Below are 12,134 nucleotides of genomic sequence, written 5' to 3'. Positions count from 1 at the left end.
ACACATGCTTTCCTATTTATGCACATGCTATCTGATTTCTCCTGACAAATATACTGAAAAAGAACAGCTACAAGCTCCTTTGAAATGTATAATTGAAAAGATGTAGGACTAGAAAAAAAACACTGGATTTCATCGTAAATGCAAGTGCAAAACATAGAAAAAAATATAATAATTACCGTTTGATTATTCCGCATGAAAAATCACTATAGGATTGACTATTACATGGAAAATTTAGAAGAAAGGACATAATTCAATTAATCAATTGTTTCAAACAATTAAAACACAAACAACTAAAAAGATGACATATTACTCCCTCCAGCCCAAATTATAAGGCTTATATTTTTACACGATTTTTAATTATATACTTTGACCGTTAATTTATTCTATTTTATGTTCCGAATGAATACGAAATTAGCATCATACGAAAGTACTTTAAAATATAAATCTAGTGATATAATATGCATAATACTTAGCGTAGATATGTTTACTATGATTATTAATCAAAAGTTATCGACTTTAATTTTCATAAAAATAAGAACGTCTTATAATTTGAGACGGAGGGAGTACTATAGTGCAATACCTATTAGACATAAGCATAAAAATTCCGTACATCCTAATCTAACCATTTTATGGTAGTAACCGATGATATCAAATATTTAAAAACCGATGGAAGTATTGGTTATTAACTATTAAGCCACTATTCAAAACTGAATTACTCTCAAGTGGTTAAATTAGTAATTCTCAAGTGAGAGGGGAACTGACCCATGATAGGAAGAAAACAAGGCTGGCTGGGGTGAGGGTGAGGGATCAGAAATATTCAGAATGGTGGTGCAATGAAATGAAATGAATTCAAGGTGCTCATGTCTACAGGTAGCAAAAGCAGGCAGGAAGGCAGGCAGAGGGGGGAGAGAAGCCAGGTGCATACAGTACATATGTCAGTGGCAATACAGGCGGAAAACTTGGCATGCTTTGCTCCCCGGTGTCTTCATCTCGGCTCGGGTCAACAGCCCTGCTCCAATCTCATTATTATCCCCTCCTACGGGGCAGGCATATGCCCTGACCGCATCTGAACACCTTCTTTGTCTCCAACCTTTTGTCTCTTCCTGCTCTTCTCTCCCCTCTCCCCACCATTGCCCCTGCAACCTCCTCTACACCTCATTCAATTTAACACTAGCTTCTCTCTCTCTCTATAGCTCTACAAGTTGATGAGAAGCTGCAGCGTTATATAAGCCGGGCTAGCTAGCTGTCTGTTTGCAGGTCACTCGTGTGTGTGTACAACAACTATATACACAGTTATACATTCGTTTGTGAAGTGATATATATGTGTGTGCGAAGTGACTGGTTAGCTTAATTAGCTGCCTGGATGATGATGACGATGATGAGCATATAGCTGGTTTTGTTTGTTTGTTTGATCGATCGCTGCAAGTCGATCTTGACATTGTGCTGTTGATCGAACGATCGATCGAGAGGTTGTGAGAGATGACCATGGTGAGGGCGGCAATGGTGGGCGGCGGCAGGGAGAGGAACGGCGGCGTCAGGCAGTACAACCGATCCAAGGTGCCGCGGCTACGCTGGACGCCTGACCTGCACCACTGCTTCGTCCATGCCATTCACAAGCTCGGCGGCCAGGACAGTATGTTCTTCGTCGACCTCATCCTCATCTAGCTCATCTCATATGTGTGATGTGTCTTGATCATACCAGCTTGGGGTTTATCTGCATCTTTTCCTACTCTCTTTCTAGTTCTATATATTTGTTTGCATGTTTCTTCTCTATAGCTAGTTCTAAGCTCCATTTTCATATGAGTACCAGAGGTTTTTATCTTTCTCATGTTGGTGTGTGGGTGTGATGTGCAGAGGCTACACCGAAGCGAGTTTTGCAGCTGATGGGAGTGGGAGGACTCACCATATCTCATGTCAAAAGCCATCTTCAGGTGTAGTTTAATTATCAGTGTTGGCCTTATATGTCTCATGTCCTTGTGACTTGTCTTCTTCTTCGGTTGCTTCTCCTGCTTCCTTTTTAGTAGTATCACTAATGTTGTTTTATGTTCTTTGGAGCAGATGTACAGGAACATGAGGAATGATCTTGGAATGCAAGGTACTTTGCTTTGAATGATCTTGGAATGTTTATATATGTATTATAAACATTACGTACATACTTTTATACACGTACATTCTTTTGTTTTTTTCTTTTAACTTTGCTTTGCAATGTGTTGGCATTTGACTAGCTACTTCTATAGGTATTTTTGCCTGCCAGGAATGGTTCAGGCAGAGCTCTGCTTTTTTCAACAAACAAAAGTTTGAAGTAAAAAGGATATATTCCCCGAGACGTGTCTATCTTGTTGGTCCTGAACTGCAGAGTCTCCAAATATAGCTACTACAGTACTCTACATTCCTCACTGCTAAAACTGTGAAGAATATACAGACCCCAGTTAGTCACAATTCTTATTAACCACCGATGCATACATAATGCAGGAAGATGCATTTTCTTGTCCATGCTACTAGTCTTGAAGGTTGTTAATCACAGGCTAGTCAGAGTAGTGTTAAGGTCTTAAGCACCTTATTTCGCCATTAAAGAAGAACTGTTGGGTACACTTGCTTGTATGCAGATGCATGTGTGCATGGATGGCACACTTCTCAAAATATAACAATTCTTTGAAATTTTTTATACTAATTCTTTGGGCTATACAGTGTTAGTTCCTTTATCCTAATGCTGCATGCAGCTGCTACTAGTAACTCCAGTACTCCATGAGAGGAGGAAAGCTAAGGAAAGAAAAACCTAAAACCATTCTTCTTTTGCCAATCTTGTGATCAGGGATACAGGTGCAACAGGTGGATCAGGAGCACACATATGGAGGTGGTGTGGAAGTTTGGACTGATATGCAGCAGTGTGATCATGATGAGTGTGATGTCCCTTGCTGCAGCTGCCACTCCCCAAAGCCTAGAAAGGAGCCACTGCTTCACCTCCAACTGAAAAGGTCACTGCCTTTTATTTGGAGCAATCAGTTTATGCTCTGTCAATCTATGAGCCATCAGTCACATCATGAGCAATTCTTATCACGAATAATGTCAACAGTTTAAAACCATCATTTTGCATTCACTTTACACTCTAATTCAAATATTCACTTAGACTGTGTTTAGTTTCTAAAATTGGGGAGAAGTTTGAAGAAAGTTGATAGTTTGGAAAAAAAAATTAGGAGTTTATGTGAGTAGGAAAATTTTGGATGTGATGTGATGTGATGGAAAGTTAAGTTTGGAAAAAGTTTGGTGTGAACTAAACAGGGCCTTACAGCATCTAGTACTAGGAAGTACTTCATCCTTATCAAAGAAAACGAACTTATAGGGAAAATATGAACAAGCATATGTAAGGCAGTTCCCACATAAAAATTTTACACCCTATCACATCGAATGTTTGAACACTTGCATGAAGTATTAAATATAGGCTAAAAATATAGCTAATTACACAGATTGCGACTAATTTACGAGATAAATCTTTTAAGCCTAGTTGCTCCATGATTTAACAATGTGATGCTACAGTAAACATTTGCTAATAACAAGTTATTTAGGCTTAATAAATTCGTCTCGCGGTTTACTGACGGATTCTATAATTAGTTTTTTTTACCAGTGCCCAAATACCCCATGCGACACCCTATATAATACCCGATGTGATACGCCAAAACTTTACACCCCTAGATGTAAACAACCCCTAAATATCTAACTATATACGTTGTTAGAAGTTGATTTTCTCTAGGATGCAACATCTTGAGGCATCCCATCAATATTTCTAGATAAGTGAAAAACTTGAAAAAAAAAAAGGCTACTAGTAATAAGCAAAGGGATGTCTTACTTGTATCCATTTGTGTAGCCACAAATTCTTGTATTGTTTTAGAATGGACATAGTAATACTTACTTGATGTGGGGCCTGTTCAGATTCATGTCATTTTAACTCATATCATTATTTGATAAAATTGACAACTGTGTGACAAAATTTAGTTTGTTATAAAATATTTGTCATGCCTAGATAAATTGACAACATTATATTAGCCTATCCTACTAAAACTTGGTAATTAATGTTTCTAACTTGTTAAATTTTTGGCAATGATAAATTTTGGAGAGATTGAAAATGACTATAAAGTGAACAAAGCCGTGATGTTTGCATGGCTATAACAAGCAATTCGTATTATATCCACGGGTATGTTTTGAGAAGAATATAGTGGTACTAATTCTTTTATTAGAATGTTTTGACAAACTTTGTTCTGTTATAGGAGCATTTATAGTTGTGGACCCCATTAGTACAATTTAAAATAACTAGAAACCTTAAAACACAATGATTATTTAGATGGAGCTTAAAATTCATAGATACAGCTGATGAAAATATGAGAAGGCCTTAGTTTTTTAGCTTATGGATTCTAGTGCATTTTGTAGATCTTGTAGCTACTGGTTACTCAGAATCTGAGTATCTATACTGTTTGGAAAGATATAGGTTTTTATAAGACAAATTACAACTGTCAGAAGCCTCTCAAACAGGGCCTAACGTATTATTGTTTTATTGAACGAGCTTCTTATATTCTTCTTTTCCTTTGGTGAATTTTACATAACTAAAATGCACTAGGTATTATAGAACTACTTGACACCCTAGAATATGTCCACCAATCTAATTTAAAGCATCAAGATTTTCTTTTTGAGAATTATATCGTCAGATTTGTTATTTGAAGTACTTCCACATATACTACTATATCCCAATACAAATTAAGTTGCAGAAAGTAATGGACAAAGTGGCATCTCAAACACCATAGAAAGTTAAAAACATCTCAAACACACAAAGTCAGTCACACTGAAACTAGATCTGCATGCATAGTTAGCCCCATTTGTCACTAGTGCGACACTAGTTTTGCACGCTGGCACGCTGCACACACGCATGCATGTTTCCCATTTCTATTCCCTTTTTCCTCTATCTCTCTCTCTCTCCTGCAGCAGTGGCATGAATATTGACGAACCAGGCACGCGCGCACGCATTGCCGCGCCCAATGTACGCAGCTGCAGGGACGACGCCGCAGCATCTGCGACGGAGACGCGACGACGACGTGGTGGGAGGCCGGAGGAGGTAGACGACGACGCGAGCGCGAGCGCGAGCCCCAGAATTAGCCAGCTGCAGCTGCTGCGTCTCAGAGGCCATGGAATACGTGAGAGCGACATGTCACCGTCGACGAGCCTGCAGTGCTACTATGTACGCAGCCAGAGGACGACGACGATGCCGCCGGGCGCTGCTGCTGCAGCAGCCGGCGGCGATGGCGGATCACAGTGCTACGCCGCACCTCGGTACAGCTCTTCCTCCAAGCTGAAATTCTTGGGGTTCGTGGTGACATCGGGGCCTCCTCCTCCTCCTCCTCCTCCTCCTCGTCTTCCTCCTCCTGCTGCCTGCTGCTGCGGCAGCGATGACAACATCCCTTTTCAGGTACTCCGGCCTCCTCATATCCTACTCCCAGTAATAGTACTAGTAGTAGTCTTTCTAGGCTATCCATGGATGTGATTCACTAGTGATCGATCAGAGATTCAGAGGGACAAATCGTATGGATGGATGGATGGATCATCAATCCACTACTCTGTCTCAGTCTGTCCAAACGCAGTAGCTAGCCCGTTCCCCTGCAAATTAAAGTGTTTGTGTGCGTCGACGTTCGTGCAGTGCATGCATGCAGCCATGCACAAACCCATGGTGAATTGGTGATGCATGGTAGTGCCTTTTTCTTTTCTTTTTTTTTTTTCATGTCTTTGCATGTCTAGTCTCTGCAGCTTTGCGACACATAAAACATTCACAGTAGCTTGCTTCCCTCCAATCACTCCAAAAAGTCACAAAAGCTCGAAGTGAACAGCCGGATAGTCCCTACCTTTCCCTTTTTGTCGTAAGAAAAAAAAAATCAACAGTAAAAGTTAACTTTAACCGCTGATTAATTACCACGTGGCGCTGTTCATGTAGGTCGGCACGTTTGCCCCACACCGCGTCGCGCCGCCAACGGCGAGCTGCGGCGGCGGCGGCGGCGGCCGCGCGGAGGCGCGCCCCTCGTCGTCGTATCGCTCGGTGTGGTTCGAACCGGCCGCCGCCGCCGCCGCGAGCAACAACGGCGTGGCGCCGGACGGCGAGCACGACGACGGCTGCTCGCTCTCGCTCTCGCTGGCGTTGGACACGGGATGCAGCGGCGCCGGCGCCGGCGCCGGCGGCAGCCTGGTCTCGTCGACGACGTCGTCGTCGTCGGGAAGCCGGATCAGCCTCGACTTGTCGCTCTCCACGCTTGACTCGTAGACCGTGCGTGCGTGCGTGGCAGCGTGAGATGTTTGGGCCTTTGTGGGCTTTGTGGGCCGTTTTGTCGCCTGATTTTGATGTAGTTTTAGGCCCAACAAGGCAGCTCATATATGGGCCTCTTATTCAGGCAGCTTATATAGTTTTTCTCTTGGGCCGCGAGCTGCTTTCACATATGGGCCTCTTATTCAGATTAGCTATCCACCAATCCTGGAGAAAGCACGAATCTCGATGCCCCGAATTTCTGCACCTCATGCGGTTATACGTACAGAGATCAGGCAGAAATTTCCCCGCAAAAAAAAAAAAAAAAAAAAAAAAAAAGAGATCAGGCAGAAATAACACACCTTAACTTTCTTCAATGGAAGCAACCAAGGCACCAAGCAACAGCTTAGCCTTTTTGAAGTGGCAAATTCAAGCTTCAGTACCGTAGGTCTGTGGCTAGCTTTTATGAGCCCAAATTTAGTGGGCATGTTCTTCTCCATTCTCTTCATGTGTACTGTAAATACAGGGGAAATTTGTACCAGGTTCAAGGTTGTACGTTTCTCTTCTGTTGAAATGGAGTAGTAGCATGCATGAATTGTCAGCTTCTACACGGACATATGTCACAGTGCTTCACGCGGATTGAACAGTAAAGTGCAGACAAAATCAAACTAAGCTCATTGGTGCACATGGGCAACAAATGCAGTATAAAGCCTAACCCAAGTTACCTTTTTGTAGTAGGAGTATATCTGAGAAAAAGTCATGCAGTTGGTACTTTTACGGCGTCTACAACTACAAGCCAGTTCAGGAATACATGTAGTTGATCTGAACTTTAGACAGAATTGCAACAATCGGTGTCACCACCAGATAAAGTAATCTGAATTCAGATCGACTAGCTTGCTTCCCGAACATGTTGAGCAATATTTGCTCTTCGTCAGAGGCACTAAAAGCCCACAGTTTAGTCGTACAACATTGGCTCAACAAGGGAAAACGAAGGTTCAAAACTTAGAACTTCACACGGCGGGCGGCTAGTGGCGGAGCTCCTAATTTCATTCTTACCCTGAAAGTAATCTAGCTCCCAGATAGGAAAAACAAAAAACAAGTGGAAGTAAATGCGACGGAAATTTTGGGGGGGGATTTGGTTCCGTTTGACGGTTTCGGAAGCCCCGGTCCATGTTTTGGTTGGAGCAATTTGATCACCGCGCCACGCTGTTCCGGATGACCGATCGAACCAGTGGAAGGAATTCCACCGTGACAGACTCGATCGATCGGACGCGATTTTTTTTCCCGGGAAATCCAAGCCATCCATGCCTACAAATACGCGCGAAACTGCCATTGGGTCGCGCACGCTGGAGCCGCCGCGAGCCATTCCCCCCGCGAACACGTTAAAACCCTTTTCCGGTGGCCGGTGTAACGCGCGCATACGTCTGATCTCGCATGGCCACGGCGGATGAGGTCGGCGGCGGTGGCGCCGGAGTTGGAGCGGGCGATCAGGTGAGGAGGGCGAAGACGGCGGCGCTGTTCCTGGCGGCCGTCGCGCTCCCGTGCCTCGTGCTGTACCGCGCCGCCGTGTCGCCGGCGGGGCTGTTCCTCCGGCCAGCCGCACTGCCGGCGCCGCCGCGCGGCGACGTCGACCCGGTGGTGAGTTGTTCGCCCGCCTTCTTCCTCTAGGATGATCAAGGTTTGTATACGTAAACGATGAACACGTCTGTCAGTCACGTACGGCTGAACTGAAGGCTGTTTTTGTTGGCAAAAATTATTTTTCTTTAATCAGCTTGTGATTCATGTTCATGATCACCAGAAAATGCAGGAACACCTCTTTGCATCTCATTGATTGTTTTCTTTTTGGGTGCAAAAATGGTGGACGGTTAAAATTCCTCATCAGTTTTATTAGCATTGTTAGCAGTAGTAAATACTCCACTGTAGAGGAAGAATAGTAAAACTGATGACAGCGATGGTGAATTCGGGAAATCCACCAATTTGAGATAAGATCAGTGCCTTCGCAAATTGCAAATTGTTTTTTTTTTCCATGAACGCGCAAATTGTTTTCAAATGGTAAAGCTTTAGTCTAAACTGTAAATTATGTTGACAACGCGAGTGCTGTTAACCTCCTCATTTGGCTTCTTTCTAGAAACCCTATTATTCAATTGCAACGTGCCAGAAATTTGCTCCCAGGTTAGTATGTAATTCAACCCTGTGATGCATGCACCTGAGAATTCACTCCCAGCAATGAAATTTTACTCGTCCTGTAGCGGGCCTACAGCGTTTGATTGGCCACGGCACTTAAAACTTTTTTTTTTGACAGTCGACATCCATGCCAAAATGCCAGATTACTGGCATGGTTGGCATTCTTAGAAAGCAACATGAAAACTGTCTGCCAATCAAATTAACAGACTGCATCTCTTCTATTGGCAAAGGCATCCTTTGAAATAGAGGATTTTTTAAAGAGAATTTCACGGGAATTGGATTGATTCATGTGAAAATCCTATAAAATTCATGCATTTCGAACTAGTCGTAAAAAGAACTAGTCGTAAAAAACACAGGAATGCTAGTTACATTTGAACATCTGTTTTTTTCTTTAAAAAAAACCCTGCCACAATAGTAACAGGACACTATTCATATGAAATTTATTTATTTTTATTTCTCTTAGATTTGAGATTTGTGATAGTGTATTTCATATCTACGCATACAGCATATCTATAGTAGTTTTTTCATGAATTAATTTACAAAACTTTTATATATGATTTTTACGAGTTTTCACATTTAGATCGTTTTCACGGAATATGTCCTCTTTTTATACACCATATCTCCGGCTAGTAACAATTAATCAATGTGACATATATGAGGTTGTGCTTGTGCACGCAGAACAGTGAGGACGCGAGGCTAGAACGCGTCCTGAGGGCGGCGGCGATGGCGAACAACACGGTGATCCTGACGACGCTGAACTCGGCGTGGGCGGAGCCCGGGTCGGTGGTGGACGTCTTCCTCGAGAGCTTCCGGATCGGCGACGACACGAGGTGGCTCCTCGACCACCTCGTCATGGTCTCCCTCGACCTCACGGCGCACCGCCGCTGCCTGCAGATCCACCGCCACTGCTTCGCCCTCACCACCGACGATGGCTTCGACTTCTCCGGCGAGAAGAACTTCATGACCGACGGCTACCTCAAGATGATGTGGCGCCGCATCGATTTCCTCGGCCACGTTCTTGCCAAGGGCTACAGCTTCATCTTCACGGTAAAAAGAGAAGAAAAACAATAAAACTTAATTTTAAAATTGATTTTAAGGTTTTCATATAGTTTATTTTTATATAGTTATGAACATAGATATAAAAGTTTTATCTATATATTATATTTTTTATCACTTATAAGTTGTGTTTCTTATGATCAATTGTAAGCAATTGTAAGCGAAACAATGGCTTTTCTAATCAAATCTTTTGCTCAAAGAACATACTATTCTTTTTGTTCAAAGTCTGAACTTTGTGAAGGTTTGTTTCGTCAGGACACGGACATCGTGTGGTTCAGGAACCCGCTGCCGCACCTGCACCACGACGGCGACTTCCAGATCGCCTGCGACCACTTCACCGGCGACCCGGACGACCTCAGCAACAGCCCCAACGGCGGGTTCGCGTACGTGCGCTCGACCTCGGCGACGGCGGCGTTCTACCGGTACTGGTACGCGGCGAGGGAGAGGCACCCGGGTCTCCACGACCAGGACGTGCTCAACCTCATCAAGCGCGACGCCTACGTCGCCCGCCTCGGCGTCAGGATCAGGTTCCTCAGCACCGACCTCTTCGCCGGCCTCTGCGAGCACGGTCGGAATCTGAGCACGGTGTGCACCATGCACGCCAACTGCTGCGTCGGCCTCCGCCGGAAGGTCGACGACCTCGGGCTCATGCTCCAGGACTGGAGGAGGTTCATGGCGACGCCCGGAAGTGACAGGCATTCTGTCACCTGGAGTGTGCCTAGGAATTGCAGGTGATTGATTTACCGAGAAGAAGATGTACTTTCGCGCTCTGTGATCTGATTAGTTGCATGTTTTGTTCTGATTAGTTTGTTCTTGTGATGATATGTTCTTTTGCAGTATGAAGAAACTGGGGCGGTAGGAGATCGGAAAGATTAATTGTTTAATTGCAATGTGTTAGTTTAGAGCCAACACTTGCTGTTGTCTGTACCATGGATGAGATGGTTGACTCGAACAAATGAACCTGCAGCTAACTGTCGTTGACAATTACTACTGCTTCTTGATTAGTACTTTCTAAGTTGGGAAGTGACAGTACAAATTTAGTCAAGGTATACAGCTTAATTAACTGTACAAAACCCTCTTTTTTAATACATTTTTTCCACGCTCTGTAGTTCTTTCGCATCTACTCCCCGATCTGAACAATTGACCAAAATAATGTGTTACTGATAGCTTTGAGATAACTTTAAGCTCATAGATACATTTTGTAGCGGCATTTCTCTGAAACATGAATTTTACAACGGCATACGCCTAAATTTCCAACGAAAAACAGTGTCCATTTCGTTGTCCTGAATCCACTGCAATGACATTCGAGCTCATGGAGCTCGCACAGCTGCATTGTCATGACATACCTGTAGACAGAAACGGTGAAATGAATATGAATTCAGACAGCCCCCCTCTCGACAAAATGTACGAGACCTGGAGCAGAATGACTGAAATGTCTTTCTTAATACAATGATGCGCTCGCGTATTTCAAAAAAAAAAAAAGAATGACTGAAATGTTGAGAGTTTGATGCAATAACAGAGAAGTTTCTCCTACCGCTGCTGATGCTGATGCCATGGACGATTAAACCCATAATATAAACTCTGCAAACTTCCACAGAACAGCCTAGCAGCAGGAATGGAAGAGGCAAGCACAGGAGAGAGAGGCAAAAGTGAAGTCCAGCTTCAAACTGAATCTCCTGCTCCTCTGCATGCCCCTTCCACTGCTGCTGCTACAGCCAAAAAACCAGACCTAACATAACACCTACCTATCCCAAACCAAATTTTGCTGTGGCTGCTGCTGATGCATCCATTGGTGAAGGGTGGCATATTTGTACCCCGGCCATGGTGCACTGGCAGTAGTACAAGTTAGCTGCAGTACATATGGGGGGGAGATCGTTAGGGGCGGCTTGTACTTCAGGCTTGCAAATATCATCAGTGTACTATGGCTTTCAGCTGTACTCTTGTACTGCAGAAGCGTTGGAGCAAACGCTCTAACGGCGACGGGTAAGCCACAGATCCGTTGAGGAGGTCGTGTCGTGTGCGCCACAGGCTTCACTTTCAGTGACCCCATCGCCGTTGTCTTAATGCAGGAAGAGGTTCCTTTTCTTCTCACTTCGCTTGTGTGATTGAGTTGCTACTAGTACTACCTATCAGTGATTAATCATCCAATCCATAATTTTGACAAGGGTCCAGTCTGTCATGTGACGTAGGATCGATTTATATCGCATCAGATCTCCAACAAGTTGAACGCCACGACATGTATGCTGTACTAGTATCGTCTGATGTACTCCATGCCAATATGTGAAGTACTACTCCGCAATTTTGAAAAAAAAATTGTCGCGAATGATAGTACAGATTAAAATGTTAAATACTCTCGTTTTTTAATACATACCACTGTTAACTTTTAAACACATATTTGATTGTTCGTTCGTCTTATTAGAATATTTTTACGAATGCATAAAATATAAATCATGTTTAAAGTACTTTCAATAAAAAAACTCACAACAAAATAAATAATAATTAATTTATTTTTTAAAAATTAAGATAATATATGTTCAAAAGTCAATGTTGTCATGCATTTATAAAAGTGGGTTTAGTAAGATACAATAAATGTGAGCATTACAGAAAACTCTCCCATGAT

The 12,134-nt window shown here is 43.2% G+C and overlaps 2 protein-coding genes and 1 long non-coding RNA gene across 3 annotated transcripts; 2 read left to right on the top strand and 1 right to left on the bottom strand.

Annotated features, from left to right (window-relative positions):
- Nucleotides 1-1,212: 1,212 nt before the first annotated feature.
- Nucleotides 1,213-6,822, top strand: LOC127766183 (myb family transcription factor MOF1-like). The gene is made up of 6 exons (XM_052291253.1): nt 1,213-1,633; nt 1,855-1,931; nt 2,059-2,095; nt 2,813-2,975; nt 5,035-5,452; nt 5,972-6,822. Exons 1-6 carry the CDS (start codon nt 1,480-1,482, stop codon nt 6,293-6,295), a joined length of 1,173 nt encoding a protein of 390 aa, XP_052147213.1. The 5' UTR covers nt 1,213-1,479; the 3' UTR covers nt 6,296-6,822.
- Nucleotides 6,823-7,426: 604 nt separating this feature from the next.
- LOC127766184 (uncharacterized protein At4g15970-like) lies at nt 7,427-10,516 on the top strand. Its single transcript, XM_052291255.1, has 4 exons — nt 7,427-7,912; nt 9,137-9,505; nt 9,770-10,245; nt 10,352-10,516. Exons 1-4 carry the CDS (start codon nt 7,709-7,711, stop codon nt 10,371-10,373), a joined length of 1,071 nt encoding a protein of 356 aa, XP_052147215.1. The 5' UTR covers nt 7,427-7,708; the 3' UTR covers nt 10,374-10,516.
- A 138-nt stretch (nt 10,517-10,654) lies between these two features.
- LOC127766186 (uncharacterized) lies at nt 10,655-11,398 on the bottom strand. The gene is made up of 2 exons (XR_008016213.1): nt 11,049-11,398; nt 10,655-10,860 (listed from the first exon to the last, which is right to left on the bottom strand). It is a non-coding gene; the product is annotated as an uncharacterized LOC127766186 (long non-coding RNA).
- Nucleotides 11,399-12,134: the final 736 nt, after the last annotated feature.

The sequence above is a fragment of the Oryza glaberrima genome, chromosome 3 (genome assembly GCF_000147395.1).
Source record: "Oryza glaberrima chromosome 3, OglaRS2, whole genome shotgun sequence".
NCBI lineage: Eukaryota > Viridiplantae > Streptophyta > Magnoliopsida > Poales > Poaceae > Oryza > Oryza glaberrima.
This window is presented reverse-complemented; position numbering and strand designations above follow the sequence as displayed.